This window comes from Vitis vinifera, chromosome 12 (assembly GCF_030704535.1).
Source record: "Vitis vinifera cultivar Pinot Noir 40024 chromosome 12, ASM3070453v1".
In the NCBI taxonomy this organism is placed as follows: Eukaryota; Viridiplantae; Streptophyta; class Magnoliopsida; order Vitales; family Vitaceae; genus Vitis; species Vitis vinifera.
This window is the reverse complement of record NC_081816.1, coordinates 19,302,865-19,322,808: the sequence shown is the minus strand read 5'-3', so window position 1 is coordinate 19,322,808 and position 19,944 is coordinate 19,302,865. Positions and strand designations below refer to the sequence as shown.

General features: G+C 32.6%; 2 protein-coding genes across 6 annotated transcripts; one reads left to right on the top strand and one right to left on the bottom strand.

The window, feature by feature from the left end:
* The first annotated feature begins 7,213 nt into the window (after positions 1-7,213).
* Positions 7,214-9,897, top strand: LOC132254754 (protein RETICULATA-RELATED 1, chloroplastic-like). The gene is made up of 3 exons (XM_059741135.1): positions 7,214-7,491; positions 8,333-8,497; positions 9,298-9,897. Exons 1-3 carry the CDS (start codon positions 7,229-7,231, stop codon positions 9,581-9,583), a joined length of 714 nt encoding a protein of 237 aa, XP_059597118.1. The 5' UTR covers positions 7,214-7,228; the 3' UTR covers positions 9,584-9,897.
* A 1,774-nt stretch (positions 9,898-11,671) lies between these two features.
* LOC100242860 (disease resistance protein RPV1) lies at positions 11,672-19,697 on the bottom strand. Of its 5 annotated transcripts, none has more exons than XM_059741133.1 (9): positions 19,024-19,696; positions 17,116-18,202; positions 16,676-17,023; positions 15,245-16,576; positions 14,654-15,091; positions 13,678-13,730; positions 12,977-13,117; positions 12,784-12,847; positions 11,672-12,692 (listed from the first exon to the last, which is right to left on the bottom strand). In XM_059741133.1, exons 1-7 carry the CDS (start codon positions 19,521-19,523, stop codon positions 13,069-13,071), a joined length of 3,807 nt encoding a protein of 1,268 aa, XP_059597116.1. In that variant the 5' UTR covers positions 19,524-19,696; the 3' UTR covers positions 11,672-12,692; positions 12,784-12,847; positions 12,977-13,068. The 5 variants fall into 5 exon arrangements, with proteins under 5 accessions (XP_059597116.1, XP_059597115.1, XP_059597114.1 ...); XM_059741132.1 differs by having other exon boundaries at positions 11,672-12,285; XM_059741131.1 differs by having other exon boundaries at positions 12,977-13,107.
* Positions 19,698-19,944: the final 247 nt, after the last annotated feature.

Genomic DNA, 19,944 nt, shown 5'->3' with positions numbered 1-19,944 from the left:
CAAAGAACCCATAATTGCCCAGTTTCATAAGAAATTTGACATTTTCAAAATTTTACCTTATCGTAATGTATCGTAATGTTATTGTATTTGTATTGTAATTGTACTGTATTTTTATTATACCTCTATATTTTTATATAAAAAAAATTAATTTTATAGATTTTTTTTATCCATCATTGGATTATCATCAACAACTTCATGTATTGAAATTACAATAGTGTATTTTTGTTGTTGTTTTTTTTTTATAATTTTGGCTTGCAAGGATGCTTTATGATAGGAATACAACATGATAGCCTATAAATGCCAAATCAGTAAAAAATAATTCAATATTTTGTCATTTTGGTATATTGTAATGTATCATAATGTTAATATTTTTTCATTGTAACTATATTGCATTTGTATTGTACTTATACTTTATAACTGAAATAATGGTTCTTTTACACAACCTTCAAACTACTAGGCATTCGACTCATCATACCAAAATAATACTTATACAAAAAGGTAACAAATTTATAACAAAAATATAGTGATCTTAATTCTTTAACAAATTCATAATAAAAGACAAAGTGGTCTCGTACAAAGGGGATTTCGGTTTTCAATGACAATCCAAATATGTTTATAAATACACAAACAAAGTGGTCCCAAACAAGCATGAAACAACTGAGAACATTTTTTCTTCAATCATGTCAAAAAGTCTTAACAACAAAACTAAAGTGCAAACCTTTTCAATGGAAATCAATAATAATCATATCAAACAACCCACCCAGCAAATAAATTAAAAATAAAAACACATCTTCAATATGACCTAAATAATATAAAAAAATTCAAAATAATAAATTTAAATCATATTTAAAAAAAAATGTAATTTCTTTCTGAAAACCTCATTCAATATTTCAGATCTAATATCTTACAGCTACATTGTTAAAATTATTAACTTTTCCTTCATTCAATCCGATTTTTAAATTATTTATTTATTTTTCCATAAACTGACGTTTTTTTTTTGTATTAAAAAAAAAAACTGACCTTTAATGGATTTCTTGCTAGATTCACAAAAAAAAAAACAAGTTTTGTGTATCGGTTACAGAGAATGACCTGAAGTGCGCACCTTTTTCCTTTCCCCTTTTTCTTCTACAACTCGGCTCCAGATAGGTTAAAGAAAGGGAGAATAAACACTTTTTCACTTTCCTTGCTTTTCACTTAAGGGTAGTATTGACATTAAAATAAAATAAGTCCTTTGGAGGAATTATCATCATTTGACCTTACCCTTTACAAGACTTATCAAAGTTACCTACCCTCATTGGTCATTTATTCCCCCAGCTTACCCTTAAGGGTAATTCCCCCAAAAGAAAAAGGAAACCACTGGGAAACACGGCAGAAAGAGAGGAATGACATGAAAGTCAAAAAGAAAAAGGAAACCACTGGGAGACTCAGCAGAGAGAGAGGAATGACGTAAAAAAAAAGAAATATTTAGATTCTTAAACAAAGGAATCCAACAAACATTATTTATTAAAATATTTTAATTTGTTTTTAAATTTTAAAAATTAGACATTAAAAATATTATAAGAATGGTAAATGATAAGATATTCACATTGAAAATATTTGTTACCTTTTCTTTTTCTTTTTTTCTTTTTTATGGTATTTTTTTCAATTCAATACAACATGTTGATTTTTCTTTTCAAATTAGTGAATAATTAGTTTGGTTGAAAAGCTCATGAATTTTTTTTTTCTATATGATATAAATTACTTGGTTCACATCATTAATATTTTTTGTCTAATTTAGTATTTTATGTTATTTTAGCATATATTTTATTAAATATTTTCCAATGTAGGATTTATAAGTTAAATTTTATCATATTCTAGAATTTATTTTAATATTATGTTAAAAAAATTTATATAAAATTTTTCTGAGCACTTAAAATTGAATTTAAATTGACGATGGAATGTTATATCATCTTCTTAAGTTGCTTAGCTCCAAAACATTTAATAGTACTTTTTTTAAATAACTTATCAAATTAATATGTGAATTCTTGGAGGAAAGAGAATTTTTACATAAATTTGTAAATAAAAAAGTAAGTTTGTGTTTGTCAACAAAATGAGCCATTAAATCATCTCCTAAGTTGGTCATTGAAGCTTTTAATAGGAAAAGTCATTAGGATATAGGAAGCTTGACTATATGATGGAAATATAAATTTTAAAATTTATTTATAAAGACTAGCTAAACTAGAAGTAGGAAAGAAAGAGCATAGAGGCTTCATATGCAAGTGCCATGTTTGACCGACTTTTTGGATTTATCTTCAAACAAAAGCTCCATAGAAATGGTCATGGAAGCTTTTAATAGGAAAAGTCATTAGGATATAGGAAGCTTGACTATACGATGGAAATATAAATTTTAAAATTTATTTATAAAGACTAGCTAAACTAGAAGTAGGAAAGAAAGAGCATAGAGGCTTCATATGCAAGTGCCCATGTTTGACCGACTTTTTGCTAAGGATGTTTCTCCCAATTTTCAGTTGTGACTTACCACCCAAGTTTCATTATCTTCCTAGTTTTAAAAAGGAAAAGAAAAGAGGGTTTCACTGTCTCAATAAATTGATGCATTTCCAAGAAGAAACATCTCAATTAATTTGAACCCTAAGACCACCTAACTTACTATTAGGATGTTAGATTTTTCACATGAATTTATCACTGAATTTAAGGCAAATTTCAAATTAAAATTGTGGAATAATATCATTTTTTTCTATTGGAAAGTGGGGTTCACACGATGGAAATGAAGGTTGAAAGTGATGTTTACACATATGGAAGGAAAAGTTGAAAGTAGGGTTCACATGGTTAAAAATTGATGTTTAAAATGGGGTCCATATGTTTAAAAGAGTTGTCCAAACTAAGTCCACTTGGGAACCTTCATTTACCACTTGCATTTTCCATTTTCTTTCACATTTTTCTCCTCTTACTTTTTTATTTTTATTTTTATTTTTTGAGGTTGTGTAAGTGAAAATAGATTCTTTTTAATTCAATTGTACAAGCATATATAGTATAAAAAAAATTTATGTATGATAAAATTCTTATATAACAAGCATAGTCTAAGCTAAGTCCACCTACCAACAACCTATTTCCTTTTCTTAGCATTTAATCTCAATGAAAATTCACCAATAGGATGTTAGATTGTCTTACTCAATTGCTTAGCCCCAAAGCATTTATTTGTAAATTTAGTGATTTTTTTTCTAATTTGTCATATTAATGTGTCAATACTTTGAGGAAAAGATAGAATTGTTGCATTAAATTATATATGAAGTTAAACAAGTTGCAAGAGTTGTGGAATAACATTATTTTTGTTTTTACCACAATTTTGAGAAAACAAGGTTTAGATATTAATTGAAATAAAAATATAAAATGAATATTTTAAATTCTATAAAAAATAATTAAATTACATTATGCTATGGTGATAATTAATTATGGTAAGAAAAAGGGTGCTTGCACCACTATAATTTTTCTTTTATCATTTTCACCAGATTGATATATGATAGGTAAGGCTACAATTTGGACGGATTAGTATGTCCTCAATTGAATGCAATGCAATTTTAAAGTAGGTTCAACCAATCATTTTTAGTATATGAATAAGGCTTGAGTTCAAATTTTTCCATCCAAATTTAATTCAAGTTGAATTTAAGTCAAGGTTTGAATGATCCAAGCTAGCCTAACTTAAAACTTGATTTAATATTTTTATAATATTATAATTTATATCCCTATTTATTTTATACTATTTTTTAATTCATTAAAGAATTTTATTTATTTATATATTATACATGATTTTATTTTACTCAAATTTAATTCACTTATTAACGCAGTCTTTTGATGCTAAATTGATTAACTTGAGCTTAATTTAAATTTAGAAAAATAAGATTGAACTATGCTTGTATTAACTATATTAAAATAGACATTATATTGATTTGGTTCAAATTGAACTATCACCTTCAAAAACATTTCCAAAAACCAAGTACACTTATGGGATAAGTGTACTTGTCTAGGGTTTTGATCTCTTTTTGCTTAGGCTTAGCTTGAAAGATGTTATACCAGGTCAAAATCTTATGGCAAATTTCTTTTTCTAAATTCACGAGTTTTTTTTTTTTTTGGGAAATTCTAGATACCGAAAAACACTTAAGGCCTGTATAAACCCTCTATTAACCCATTTTAGGGTTGGACATTTAGAGAGATTCAACCTAACTTGTTCTATCATTCCCAACTCTCAAAGATTCAATTCTTAAATCATGGGTTGTTAGAAGACCTACATTCCCTTAGCGAGGCTGAGGAGAATTCATGATTGGAGAAATATATATAGATATCTATATATATCCTTAAAGTTTGTCCCAACAATTTGACACATGACTCATGGGGTTAAATTCCTACTTGCAACCAACCACCCTATGCTTAGAGTGGATGCCACTATTACTTGGGTTATAATCAATTTGGAGTTTTCTCAGGTATGTACTAAGGGTCTCACTTCTTTCATCCAACAAGAGCTCTCAACATGAAATATATAAACACATAATTTGCTCTATATACATCAATCATCAACATACACAACTTTGTAAAAGTTTATAAACCAACAAAAGTAGTTAAAACCAGTGCTAATATGAATTAATTATATAAAAATTATATCTTAGCGTTAATGTAAATATCTCTAAATATAATTTATCTCATAATTAAAATTCCTAAAGTTAAAACCAATTTAATTGTCAATGTTTAAATAAATTAAACACATTCCATATTATATACATCAATCTTCCATTTACATTTGCATTTGGATTTCTAAATGAAAAATCTCATATTTTACTATATAGTGTTCTTACAAGACATTCCAATTGAAAATGAAAAAATAAAAATAAAAATCTACCACAAAAACACAATTCACCCACAAAAATAGGGAGTTTTGAAAGAAAAAAAGAAATAAAAAGTTATTAATAAAGTTTTTAACTTGAAACTTCTACCGGTAAATCCAACCATGAAGTAAGAAAACTTTTGTGAAACTATCCCTATCTTTACCACTAAATATGACCATTATAATCAAAATCCAATTTTGTAGAAGTGCTAGCAACATTGGAAGACTAGCAGTACCAAATATTTAATCACAATGTGAAAGACTATTCAACAATTGGATCTCATGTGCTTATTTATCTTACAACTAACTTACTTTGAACTCTTTATTTTGTGGTTTGTTATTTTAAAAGATGAATTAAGGTTTCTATCTTTTGTTCCTTATTTCCTTTTAACATCTAGTATTATGTTTTTCTCAAAAATTTTAACTTTCCCCAAATTATTAACAATAACTATGGTGCCGTACTAAACCAAACCTTCCTATCCAAGATGATAGGATCCTATACTAGAACATGCTAGTATGTATAGAGCTCCAACAAGCTTCTTCAACTAGAACCATCTTTATACTTTTTGTTGGAATATAGAGAAATAAAAGTATTTTTCACTAAATTGAATGAAGTGATCGAACTTAAAATGAATTCCCTTTTTGCTCGTTAAAGATTTTTGGTTGACTCTTCAATAAAGTAAACTAAAAAAAGTGTTATTTTTTCTATATTTTTAAAAAATGAAAAAAAAAACATGTTTCTATTAGAATTTGTATATATTTAACAAAAGATAATTAAAACATAACCAATGATATTTAATGGTTAAAAATAAGTATCATAATATATGAGCAATTAGGAAAATTATTGCTTTAATATCATAATATATTTATTTTAATAAAATTGAGGAATGAAAAAATTAGGACCAGATTTCCTGAAGCTTACATGGGGAGTACAGGAAATCGAGGCGTCCGTGGCTATTGAGAAGATGATCTCCTGATTCATCTCCTTCTGCGGGCCACATGGTGCCAAAAAGGAAAGATGCATTCCCCATCTTTCTCATCTTGCTCATATACTACACGAACTCCACACTTTTTCACGCCTTCCCCGTCACTATTGGATACAGAAAATGAAACCTTCAAAGTGTTGCTCTGGTTTCTAAATGGACCACCAGAGCCCCAAAGAGGTCGACAAGTGGTCAATAACCAAACCAGATGTGGTCAGCTTTTGAAAAATGCATGGAAGCCGTGTGTCGTCCATATAGAAGCTACCAGATTCATTCACACTAAAACTTATAAACTCGCCCAACTCACCCATGGTGATGTTTGTGTTGAAAACAGCACAAAAAGCCAATCCCTTCAACTTGGTGTTATACCAATGTGGAGGCAGCTCTACAGGTACTAAATACCCCGCGCTTTGATGGATGAACCACTCTGGAATGCTACTACTTCCAGGAACAACAACGTTATACTGAGTAGATAATCATCCTTTAAAAAGACAAATTTAGAAAATCATATTTTTAAAGTATGTTTAATTTTTGTCACGAAAGATAATTGAGAAAATACTAGAAAATTTAAAAATTCATTACATTAAATTAATGATAGTGCTAGGTTTATAAAAATTGACACAAGTCACGAAAAAATGAGCTAAATAGTAGATTTATAGTGTATTTGTTAGTGTTTTTATTTGAAATATTTTCTTTGAAAGTGTTTTTAGAAAAATCATTTATGAAGTGTTTCTCTAGAAAACATTATAAGTGATTTTTCAAAACTATAGGTGATTTTTCACATTTTTGAAAAGTGTTTTTTAAAATTTGTTAAACACCTAATTCTCTTCTTAAAAATATTTTTTAAGGTAATAATACTTCCTAGAATCATTACCAAATATGCTCTTGGCTTACGGAAACAAATAATAACATGTACACCCAGGGAAAGACAGAATGCTTACTTGGAGCCATGGATTTCGGTCTTGATGCAACAACCCGAATTCCAGGATAGCTTCCACACCATCACTCTGCTCATTCCCAACTAGTCGGAAGCAATTACAGAAATAGAAGTTGAATCTTGACTCCTTCAATGCATTTGCACTTGATGGATATGAAAAGGCTTCCAGGGATGTGTGGCCCATAAATCTTCAACACTTGACGGAAGCTCTGGCAATGATTGAAGACTCTTGCAGTGTTGTTCCAGTATGAGCCTTTTGAGGCTACCAGGCATGGTAATGAAACTGTTTCTGCTCAGATCTAAACGTTCCAATGAAGATGAGGAGCCAAGATTACTGGGTAGGGAAACTTCCAATAGGTTGCAGTCACTTATTCATCAACATTTTCAAGGAGCATAGACCCGACAAAGAAGGCAGTGGTAATCCTTCTGTTGGTGATGAGCCCAAAGATAAAACCAGATTCCTTGACCTGGATTCCCCTCCCTTACATCCTGCTAATGATAATACTTGATTTGCAAAATATGTTGCAGAAGCTTCCAAACAACATATTTGAAAAGAGCTATCCGCTTAGGGAATTTGACTTGCAGAAGAGAATTCACTCGTTCTTCTACAAGGCTGCTGAGTTGTGTATGGTTGGATTAACTGCTGGAGCAGCACAAGGTGCTTTGACAAATTTTGCTGCCAGTAAAAAGAAGGATAGGTAAGAAATGTTTTGAAGACACAACTCCTCCCTCTCATTTTTTTCCTCTCTTTTCTGGAAAAAAACTGCTATTTGTTGACCATGTTAGACAAACCCCTTGCTTCAAAGCGTAAGTTGTTAGTGCATGGACAACAGTGTATATCAGGTGAACACCCCCATCATGTATGATGATCTTATGCATGGGAAACAAATGTGGAATAAGTAAACACTTTAAAATATACTTGAACCTAAGATCTCTAGGAATTAATACTTTGATACCATGTTAAACTATCTGATATGCCCAGGCACATGGGAATACTGATTTATATATATATATATATATATATATTAAGGTTTTCTAGTTTTTAGATGTCTTATCCTTTCAGGTTTCCTATTTTATTTCCAAGCCAGTTATGACAATAATTGATTCCCATCATTTCTAGAAGTTGAGAGTCTATAAATACTTAACTCATAGTTCCAGTCTACAGTAAGATTGTTACTGTTACTTGTCAATAAAATGAGAATTATATCCAAAGAAGATGATGTTCCTTTTTCTTGCCTTTTTTTCTTAGTAATCATTACAATTAATTAGACTTCAGATACCTAGTTTTTGGTATTTTCTTTAAGAAAATCAAGACGTTTCAGCGGATGGTGCCTTTTCTTGCTATTCAAAGATGTCCACATCCACTGTATGACATGGATTCCAAATGCTGTATGAACTCTTCATTCACTAGGCTGCGTCAGGATCACACACTTCAGAAGCTTTTTGCTGGTAGAGAATCACCTTATATCCACTTAACTGCTAAAACAAATATTTTGGAGGGAAATTTATTGTGATAAATCATTTTCCTTTTTTTGACAGGTTATCTGTCACAATCCCAACTGTGAGTACAAATGCTCTTGGTTATGGTGCATTCCTTGGGCTCTATGCGAACTTACGATATCAGCTATTGTGTGGAGTTGATAGAGTGATGATCAACCATTTTGACGTTATTGGAGTGGCTCTGTTCTTTAGCACAGCTTTGAGGTTTGTGTTCCTTTTTCTTTTGTAAACAGTAGCCATATAAACTTTCTTTTTCATCTCTTTCTCAACCATTTCGATGTTATTGGAGTGACTTTGAGGTTTGTTTTCCCTTTTCTGTTGTAAACAGCCGCCATATTAACTTCTTTTTCTCTCTATCTCTCTCTCTCTCAATTGTTTTGATGTTATCTTTATCCCATCTTTGAGGTCTTTCTCTCCATCTGTCTGTCTAACTGAATCATTTTGGCATTATGAGATTGACTCTGTTCTTCAGCACAGTCAAAGTTTTTATTTCTTTTTCTTTTGCTAACAGTAGCAATATAGATCTTCTTCCTCCTCACCTTTTCCTTTCCACACCCATCTCCCTCTCTCTCAACCGTTTCAATTCTACTTGAGGGACTCTGTTCTCTAGCACATCTTTGTGGTTTATTTTCCTTTTCTTTTGTTAACAGTAGCCTCTGTGTATGTGTGTGCTGGTGGCAAGAATTAGTAAGTTAGGAATGTCTTTCTTCTTGGTGTGTGTGGGTTTGTAGTAGTAAGTTGGGACTGTATGGGTTTCATTCTTCCATATTTAATAGTTACCAGTTTATTATTCATGGTTTATCCCTTACATCTTACTCTTCTCGAGTTCATGTAGATGTTGGAAATTGTTCCCTTCTGTTGCAAGCTGTTGCTAAAATCTGCTAAAAAATTGACCAGAACTAGAGCAAATTGTAATTTGCATCTATAACTGATTAAAATTGCATAATCTGTAAACTTCCTTTGCTACCTTCCTTAGTGATTAAAAATGCTTGCTGGACGTGCAGGATTTTGAATGTTCAATTAGGGGAGACAACAAGGCTGGCTTGGCTCGGGGTGGAGGCAGATCCACTGGCCCAGTCAGACCTCTTGAAGGCGTACAACAGGCCTTCTGAGGGTGCTGCTGAGTCATCTTCAAAATGGTTTATATCAAAGAAGGCCATTGTTTCTGGGCTTGGACTCCTCGGCATCAAACAGGGGACAGGTGATTCTGTTGCTAATCAGGAATCATCACCTCCCAAGGCACGAAGAAAGAGGGTCATCAGGAAGAAGGTCACCACAACTTCTGCGTAGTTTACCCGATCTAATCACCATGACCAAACAATTTTGCAGCCTGATAAGATAATGCGGGACGAGCTTGCATGTCAAATCCTGAGCAGAAAGAAGAGCTGAGAGAGATGGTGTTCCCCGGTGATCCAGGCTGCTAAGGTGGGAGTCACTGAAAGCCATACATTCAACAGTTCTTAGGAGAATATTGGGGGAGATTTCTTGAAATTTTTTTTTCTTTCTCATTCCCTTGTTTTGATTCTTAACTAGTTTGTTAGACACTGTGTCCCAAATTCCATATTCATCTTCCAAATAAGATGGGAGGTTTATTGTTGTGCTCATTGCTAGGAAGTCTTGTACTTAATTACTCATTTTTGACCATTTTCACGTTTCTGGAGTTGCCACCTGATTTCTAGTATTTGGCACATCTCATTTGTGAATACCCCAGACAAAGTGATTGACGAAATATTCATAAAATATCCCACTTATGGTGGTGGTGAGAGGTGTTCTGAAAATAATTTAATTTTAAATCATGTTATTTTTTCTGGAAAAATATAACTGTGCCTCCAATATGAATCCAATTTTGTTTTTATATTCATTCTGTATTAAAAGGTTTTTCACTTTTAAGATCAAGCTTCATTAATCTCTCAATATGTGATAATAAAAGGATTAAAGTCAATCAGGGAATCATTTTTGAAAACCATTTTTTTGTTTTGAGAGACAAAACTGTTTTTAGACTCAAAAATACTAGAAAACAATTTTTTGAAAACATTTTGTTTTTAAATTTAAGGGTTTGTTTGAAAACTATTTTTGAGAACAATTTTCTCTTTTTTAGAACAAAAAAACAAGAAAATAACTATTTCTTATTTTATGTTTTTAAGAATAAAAAATAAGGTGTTTTTAAAATAATATATTTTAATTGTTTTTTATTGTATTATTTTTAAAAATAATTATATAAATATATAGAATGATTAAAAATAAAATATTAGATATACAATTATTTTTAAAACGTATTTAAAAATATTAAAAACATGTTAAAAATATTTTAAGTTTTCATACAAATTTATTTTACAAAACATCAAAAAACGGTTTTTAATAATTGTTCTCAAAAATTATTTTTTAGAACGCTTTTAAAAAACAATTACCAAATAAGCTCTAACTGCTTTCACTGCATTTCTAAGGTTCCTTTTAAAAAAAATAATTATACAAATGATTAAAAATAAAGTGATATAAATAAAATTTATTATAAAAAAAAATTTTAAAATATAGAAAGCACAATATTTCAATTTCGAAAGACTTTATTTTAGAAAATATCATAAAACTAAAATTGAGAATTGTTTTTGTAGACATTTCTAAACAACCTTTAATCTCTAATCTTTACATACGATTATGTTTTTTTGTTATTTAATGAACTTGATTGCATGCTTGGTGCTTCCCCTCCACCCCACCCACCCACCCACCCACCCACCCACCCACCCACACACAAAAGTGAAGGCCCAAATGCACTGTCAAACTTATGGCTTCATTTATATCCTTTTAGCTCTCTTGCCATTTTCCCTAAGCTCCCTTTTTGGCTCAGGCAAATTTTAAGATAATTTTAGAAAGCCCATTTAGACTATTTTGATTACACTTTATAAGGTTTTTGTAAAATTTAAGATAGTCTTCTGCTTTTATTTATTTATTTATTTATTTATATTTTAAGATATAATTCACATATTAAGTTAATTAACTTTTAAGTGTTAATTTACTATTAGGTTGACCATTTTAATGTATATATTTATCGATTTTATGTAGCTCTTGTATTTTCCTTGTATATGTGTACAATTTTTTTTACATTTTTATGTTATTTTCCCTAAATTCTAAATATCCCTATCAAGCATTGTGGTTTTATGCCCACCCCGTCCCGTATTAGATGTAGATATTAAAGTTATTTTATTGAAAAAAATAATATATGTATGATAAAATTTGTGACATTTGATAAATATGTCACTTTGAAAAACATATTTAATACTAAAATAATGATTTATATAATTTAATTATACTCAATGATATAAAAAAAAGTATAATTTTTTTTTTCAAATATTTATATTTTATATTTAATTGATATACAAAATATATAAAGAAAACCTGTTGAAAAATATTTTATATTGTTAACAACCAATTATGTATATATAGAAAATGAAACCTTCAAAGTGTTGCTCTGGTTTCCACCAGAGCCCCAAAGAGGTCGACAAGTGGTCGATAACCAAACCAGAGCCCCAAAGTTCCCAGGGATGGCACTCATTGGCCCATAAATCTTGAATACTTGATGGAAACTCTGGCAATGATTGAAGACTCTTGCAGTGTTGTTCCAGTGTGAGCCTTTTGAGGCTACAAGGCACGGCAATGAAACTGTTTCTTGTCAGATCTAAACGTCCCAATGAAGATAAGGAGCCAAGATCACTGAGTAGAGCTCCTTCCAATAGGTTGCAGTCACTTATTCATCAACATTTTCAAGGAGCATAGACCCGACAAAGAAGGCAGTGGCAATCCTTCTGTTGGTGATGAGCGCAAAGATAAAACCAGATTCCTTTACTTGGATTCCCCTGCCTTACATCATGCTAATGATAATACTTGAAGCTTTGTCATGAGAGTAATAGAGGTGGGTACCTCTTGTATACCACTTCCATTTGCTTTGAGCTTTACTAAACATTGTAGGCTCCCCATGTCATCTGGCAATTTCTTCAGATCTGAGCAACCAGAGAGAGTATAAGAGTCTGAAGAGACGTCAGCTTACAAATGCTTCCATTAGAAAGCCTACCCTTGCAAACCTTAGGACATTTATTACAACTACAACACTTACTTCTACACTATTATATTAAGAGCAAGTTCCATATTTTAATAATTGTAAGGACACATAATTGTTAAACTAAATATCGTCCTGATTACCAAATCAATAAACTAAATACTGGGAATATCAACAATTAATAAACCAAGCAGCAACTGCATTGCCAAATTAATAGACTATGCATTTGCCGCATTAACAAGCCAAATATGGGCTGCACAACCAAAGTAATGTCTTCAACAACAATAACTACTGTTTCTACACCAGGATCCTCGTTTTGTTTTCAGTCACACTAGATCCAATGTCCAAAGCCTATGAGCACAAACCACAAAATGCAGGTAAAAAAAAAAACCATAGTGAGATCAGTTATTGAAATCAAATTGCAAGAGAAAATGCATCTTACAGAGAGAAACCATTTCTTCATGAAATGGGAGAGAGGAGATGGACTTGGTGTGAAAGCAGAGAACCTGAAAGTAGAAGTAAAGGAAGGGTGTAAGAAGCAGAACATAATAATCATTTATGAGATCTATGAGAGCAGTAAAAAAAATACCACCAAGTCCATAATATTATTTATAGAATTGGCTGCCACTACATACCTTAATGCCAACTTTCCCACTAACTTTTGCCTCCATCCAATTCTTTGCATGCCTTAGAATTTTGGGTGCAGCTGTACCATCATGTTTGGAGACTACTTCTGCAGGCCTCTACTAGGACCTGCAACCTGTGTCTTCACATTTCTTACAAGAGTATTTGGTTATTATACTTAAATAATGGTAATTAGTCTCCCTATACAAAATAAAATCTATTTTAATCTTTTATATATACAGAATAATATTTTAATCACTATATCTATGTATACACTTTAAATATTATCATTTTATTACGCCCTCATCCTAATTTTCTCATAATTTTTTTTAATTTTTTTTTATTGTGAACCTTTAAATAATTCTTTAGTTTCTTTCAAATTTTTTATTTAGTAAAGATGAAAAGGCACAACTTACCACATAAAGTATCGTTCAATTAATACAACTATGAATTTAATCACATAAAATAATTGAAAAAATATTAGTCCACAATAATCACCAAAATGAAATAAAATGATATGTTATTTACCAAATTCAAAATCATTATTAAATTAAAAAAAGTTACAAATAAATTAGAATGGAGTCAATTAAAATTTCATTTTAAAAATGAAAATTAAAAAAATCAATCCATTAATATTATGTATTTTTTAGATAACTAGCAACCTAATGAAGAATTAAAAAGACCTAAAAACATATTAAAAGGAAGTGATTACCTCGGAGTTGCAAATGTGCCCATCCACTTATAATCACCTTCACCTTCAAGTACCTAGAGAAATTAAAGTATTTTTCACTAAATTGAAAGAAATGATCGAACTCAAAATAAATTGTCTTTATGGTCGCTAAAGACTTTTGGTGGACTCTTCAATAAAGTAAATTAAAATAAAATATTATTTTTTCTACATTAAAAAAAATATTTCAATTAGAATGCGTATATATTTAAATAAGGATAATTAAAACATAACATTGAAGAGTAGTTTATAAAATTAATTAAAAAGTATTTATTCATTAGAATCATTGATTATGGAAAAATGTATTCACTTAAAACAACTTTACCAAGATATTTAATGATTAAAAATTGCGGGGACTAGCAACAAGACCGATGCTTATTGATAGTGACAACCTCAATAATTTGGTGAGGTACGACACACCCAAAAAAAATAATGAATAGAAAAATAGACAAAACATATAAGACCAATAGTAGCATATAATAATGATAAATAATAAGAAAAATAAGAAGATGGTACCACTTGTGGTTGTGTATATGGCATAGGATGTTTAGGAAGAAAGGTAAGATAAATAAAGGATCAAGTCAAAACAACAGAATGCCCTACCCTAGGCTTCACTCTTATGGATGAACTAGACAGTTGAAGGACCTCAACAAGGACAAGTCAATACTTTAAATATATGTATTTTATATTTATTGCCAACCGAAAGCAGCTTGGAGTAATAAACTTCAACCAAAACAAAGGGGCTTTTATTTATTTATTTTTAAGTAGGTTTGTAAAGTATTGATTAATTACTATTTGTGATCATTTGAGCGCCCGTAAAGAAACAAAAGGGAGGGGAAGTGAGAACGAAAGTAGAAACTAATAGAATAAAGAGAGTAGGAATAGGGGCGTGGTGCTTTAATATGTTTATTTTAATAAATTAAGGAATGAAAAAATTAAGACCAGATTTCCTGAAGCTTACATGGTTCATCTCCTCCTCCCGGCCACATGGTTCATCTTGCTCAAATACCAGACGAACCCCACACTTTTTCACCACTTCGCCGGCACGATTGGATCCAGCAAAGGAAACCTTCAGGTGATCGATGCTCGAGCTGAAAACGTCTCCAAAAAGGGGTCGATACCCAAACCAGATGTGGTCAGCTTTTGAAAAATGCATGGAAACCGTGTTGTGGAGAGAGAAGCCGCCAGATTCGTTCATACTAAAATATGCAGAACGGCCGAACTTACCCATGCCGATGTTTGCGTGGAAAACAACACAAACAGCCAATCCCATCAACCTGGTATTACACCAATGTGGAGGCAGCTCTACAGTTACTGAACACCTCTCGCTCTGATGGGTGAACCACTCTGGAATGCTACTCCCAGGAACAACAGCGTCATAGACAATAGATAGATCCCGCTGAATCATGAAAAAGTTGGAGGCATGCATGTAGAGAAATAATATTCTAGGATTAGTATTCCAAGATTATTTGTGGGATTGTGTCAATTATTTAACACGACATTAAATTATGTTTTAAGAATTCTTAGCATACGCAAACAAATAATAACATACCTGAATATCACTTGGAGCCACAGAGTTCGGTATTGATGCAACAAGCCGAATTCCCCGTAAGATAGCTTCCACATTGTCACTCTGCTCATTCTCCACTAGTCGGAAGCAATTACAAAATTCAGAGTATAAATGTCCGGAGTTCCTCCATGCATATGCACTTGATGGATTTGAAATGGTTTCCAGGGATGTGCAATCATTGGCCAATAATTCTTCAACACTTGATGGAAGCTCTGGCAAAGATCGAAGACTCTTGCAGTGTTCCAATATGAGCCTTTCGAGTCGAGGAAGTCGACTGAGGCTAGGCACGGTGATGAAACTGTTTCTACTCAGATCTAAACATTCCAACCAAGATAAGGAGCTAAGATCACTGGGTAGTGCTCCTTCCAGTAGGTTGCAGTCACTTAAATTCAACTTTTTCAAGGAGTGTAGAACCGTCAAAGAAGACAGTCGCAATCCATCTGTTGGTGATGCGCGCAAAGATAAAGCCAGATTCTTTGACTTAGATCCCCCCCCTTTACATCCTGCTAATGATAATACTTGAAGCTTTGTCAAAAGAGTAATAGAGGTGGGTACCTCTTGTATACCACTTCCATTTGCTTTGAGCTTTAATAAACATTGTAGGCTCCCCATGTCATCTGGCAATTTCTTCAGTTCTGAACAACCAGAGAGAGTAAGAGTCTGAAGAGACGTCAGCTTACAAAAGCTTTCTGGAAGACTTGCAAGTCTTTTACAATTTTTCAGCTTCAACAAAACAAGCCCATTTAGATGCTCAATTGATGAAGGTAGCTCTCTTAGACCAGTGTCATCTAGAAAAAGCTCTTTCAAACTCTCCATATTTTCCCCTATCTCTGGAAGCTTCTTCAGTCTGGAGCAGTTTGAAAGAATAAGAGTTTTCAGGGACTTCAACTTAAAAATGCAGCTCGGTAATGACTCAAGGCTTTTGCACTCTTCCAGATTTAATAAAGCAAGTCCATTCAGATATTCAATGGACAATGGCAATCCTTTTATAGCAGTCCCTTTTAAAGAAAGCTCTGAGAAATTATCCATGGGTCCCTGGACCTCTGGAAATTTCTTCAGTTTTGAGCAGCCAGAGAGAGTAAGAATTTGAAGAGACTCCAGATGGATGCTGCTCAAGAAACTCTTGAGGTTCTTGCAGCCTTCTAAATTCAGGAAAATAAGCTTCTTGAGAGCTCCAATGGATGGGTGAACCTTGACTAAACTTGTACAACCTTCAAGAATTATTCTCCTGAGCTTTGGAGCTCCAGAGAAGTCTGGTGTTTTGATTAGATGTTGAGAGTGGCTAAGTTCGATGAACTTTAACTTCTGAAATGACTGTCAAAGAAAAAGAGGAAAAAAAAGGCTAGAACAAATCCACTTTAATGAACTTTATAATCCGTTTAAAGTAAAACAACAAATCTAAATTATACGTACCTTGTTTCCTTCCCATAGTTGTTCAAGCTGACTAAAGCACATTTTTAACTCGAGAAGCTTCTCAGGATGAAAATTTGATGGAAGGGACTTCAAAGGGTATCCATCCCAGTAGAGAGATCTTAAGTGGTTGGATAGAAATTTAAAATCCCCAGAAAGATGGAATTTACATTCAGTGTATGGACTTTTATAGCGATCATTGCGTCTCCATATCCAAGAACTTCCCCATATTTGTGCATCATAGAATCTGAGCACTCTTAATTTGTTCATCTTTGTGAAGACATTAACACTGAAGTGTAGCTCTTTCAAAGTAGACAAGTTAAGGACCATGCCTTCAACTGCTTCAGTCCCCTAACAATGAACCAAGAGCAGAGTATGAGCTCAAAGTTAAAATTAAAAAGTAGACAAAAGAAAAAAAAAATTGTTGTGCATTGAGGTCTTACTGTATTTGTTGTTAGCATATCAATGACATCATCATTAACCCACAACCTGCTGCGTTTGCCGGGGTCTTTAATAGATTCTTGCCGAACAATTTCCCATCCCATTTTTTGTATCAAATCATGCATGCACAACTTATTATATGAAATAGTTACGAGAGACTTATCTATAAGATTACGTATTCCAATTTCTGGAAAGAAATCACAACTTTTCAGTAGTTTTATGACATAATCTTTGTCTTGCCCTTTAAAGAAGCATGCGATGTCGAGAAATATATCCTTTTGATTATCATCTAATCCATCAAAACTTATTCTCAGCACATCTTGAATCTCATTGTTTGGAATTCTTCTAAGTTTTTCCAATTCACTCTCCCATTCCTTTTTGCTTCTATTGTATAAAAAACGACCCAAGATTTTAAGGGCTAAGGGAATGCCCTTTGTATAATTTAGGGCACGGTCACATAGTTGTACAAAATCTCCTGCAGGAGGTTTATATTTAAAGGCATGCTGATAAAAGAGCTTACGAGCTTCATCTTTGTTTAATTCCTTAACTATATATATTTCCACTTTCTCATCTAGCAAATGCTTTTCTCTGGTTGTGATGATAATTCGACTTCCTGGACCAAACCAGTTATGATTTCCAGCTAAAACCTCCAATTGTTGTGGGCAATCCACATCATCAAGAACAATAAGGACTCTCATGGAGTGAAGTGTTTTTTCTATAACGTTGATTCCTCCACTGAGAAGTCCTGTATTTAGATTTCCTTTCTCAAAAATTTGTGAAAGGAGTTTCATTTGTATAACAGCTGGATCATTGTTTTGTGATTTTTCTCTAACATTTGAAAGAAAGCAACAACCTTCAAATTGAGTGCGAATTTTCTGATAAACAGCCTCCGCAATGGTAGTCTTACCTATGCCAGCCATGCCCCAAATTCCTACCATCCGAACATCATCTGACCCAATACGTAATAATGAAAACATTTTCTGTATATGAGAATCCATTCCAACTAGAGCCTCCATGTTGCATGAGGATGCATCATTCAGTTCTTTCCAGATCTTGGAAACAATTTCCTTAATAAACTCGGATTCATGTCTGCGAAATTATAATTGAAAACAATCATATGGTCATCTTTTAAAAGTCATAAAGGGACAAAGAAAAATAGATAAATATAGCAGTACTAGTGCTTAGATTTGTTCTTTGTTGCGACTGCAAGAAAAGAAGGTAGACAAGATATGATTCAACAAGATGAAGTACGATTAACCCCATTATCATGTTGTTAGGATGGGAACACAGGGTATCCAACAAAAGCAGAGACATGAAGCTAGGAATAATGTATTGTGAAGTTATATAATCCAAGATACTATTATTCAGTCTGACACACTCCCAATTGAGCAGTCTGCATAGAGAACATCTTAGAACTTGGGTTAGGAACACTAGAAAAGCTATTGGATGCATTTTGACGCCACAACGATTGATTTCCAAAGCTGAAAAAACATATATGGTGATCCAATTAATTAATGGGCCGGGTTGGGTATCCCAGTGGGCCTTCGGAAAGGTTTATAAAGCACAGATCCAATGGGGTTTGAAGAAGTGTTCAAGCATTAATCACAAGACAAAAACAACCTTATGCTTCTTGTCATTTTTGAGATCAAGGAGGACCAAATCTCATTGATATGATGTAAAATGGAACTCAGCCTAATATAATCTCTACACCCCTTAATCAGGTTGTTAAAAATGAAATTTTACAAAACCCTCATCCTCGCATCATCACTTTTCTCTTTGATAAACCAACAGGAATAGTTGGATTAATACATACAGAAAGAAATTCAAGTAGATCCAGATTAGAAAAAGAAAAAGAAGAAAAAAAGCAACACCCAAATAGAAAACAAAAGAAATCCAGTTAGAAGAATTACTCATTTCGTGAATCCCATCCAGAAAGTCCGGATACCGCAGTTAGAGCTTCTCTCCACTTGCTCACTTTCTCCATGTTGTCCCTGTAAACTTGTTCATGCTTTGTAAATGCTACTCCATAACTCCCTGTTTGTTTTCTTACATGAGAGGGATCCACATTATAGAAAACCGGAAAAGCCGTATGTCCCCCAACTTTGACACACTCAAGAATCTTTGTAAGTTCATCCAAACACCAACTTGAAGAAGCATAGTGTTCGGAGAAAATGATGATGGAAAACCTTGATTCTTCAATTGCCCTTAGGAGTGCTGAAGATATTTGTTCGCCTCTCCTGAGTTGGTCATCTATGAAAGCGTGGATTCCATTTCGACGAAGCGCCTCGTGAAGATGATCAGTAAAGTTTTTGCGGGTGTCTTCTCCTCTGAAACTAAGGAAGACTTCATACTTCCATGGATGGGTGGAAGAGGAAGAAGCTACTGAGAGACTGGTTGAAGAAGAAGCCATTTGCAATTTGGAAGAAGAATGGTTGGAAGACGGGTAGCTTGAATGATCGATCCAGAGAATTGTAACTTCAAGATGGTAGCTGTGGCTGAAGACCAAATAAACAAAAAGAAGATAAGACCAAGGTTGCACATTCAAAAAGGAAAAGGAAAGGAAACACCGGGGGACACGGCAGAAAGATTGGAATGACATAAAAGTAAAAAAGAAAAAGGAAACCACTGGGAAACACGGCAGAAAGAGAGGAATGACATGAAAGTCAAAAAGAAAAAGGAAACCACTGGGAGACTCAGCAGAGAGAGAGGAATGACGTAAAAAAAAAGAAATATTTAGATTCTTAAACAAAGGGATCCAACAAACATTATTTATTAAAATATTTTATTTTGTTGTTAAATTTTAAAAATTAGACATTAAAAATATTATAAGA

Excerpts from the sequence above, each read along its gene's own strand:
- LOC132254754 (XM_059741135.1), top strand. The coding sequence starts at position 7,229 with ATGAGCCCAAAGATAAAACCAGATTCCTTGACCTGGATTCCCCTCCCT. Across the intron at positions 7,492-8,332 it reads GCCAGTAAAAAGAAGGATAG|GTTATCTGTCACAATCCCAA; the intron begins GTAAGAAATGTT and ends TTTTTTTGACAG. Across the intron at positions 8,498-9,297 it reads TTCTTTAGCACAGCTTTGAG|GATTTTGAATGTTCAATTAG; the intron begins GTTTGTGTTCCT and ends CTGGACGTGCAG.
- LOC100242860 (XM_059741131.1), bottom strand. The coding sequence starts at position 19,523 with ATGGCTTCTTCTTCAACCAGTCTCTCAGTAGCTTCTTCCTCTTCCACC. Across the intron at positions 17,024-17,115 it reads ATATGCTAACAACAAATACA|GGGACTGAAGCAGTTGAAGG; the intron begins GTAAGACCTCAA and ends GTTCATTGTTAG. Across the intron at positions 13,108-13,677 it reads GGCACATTTGCAACTCCGAG|ACACAGGTTGCAGGTCCTAG; the intron begins GTAATCACTTCC and ends AGAAATGTGAAG.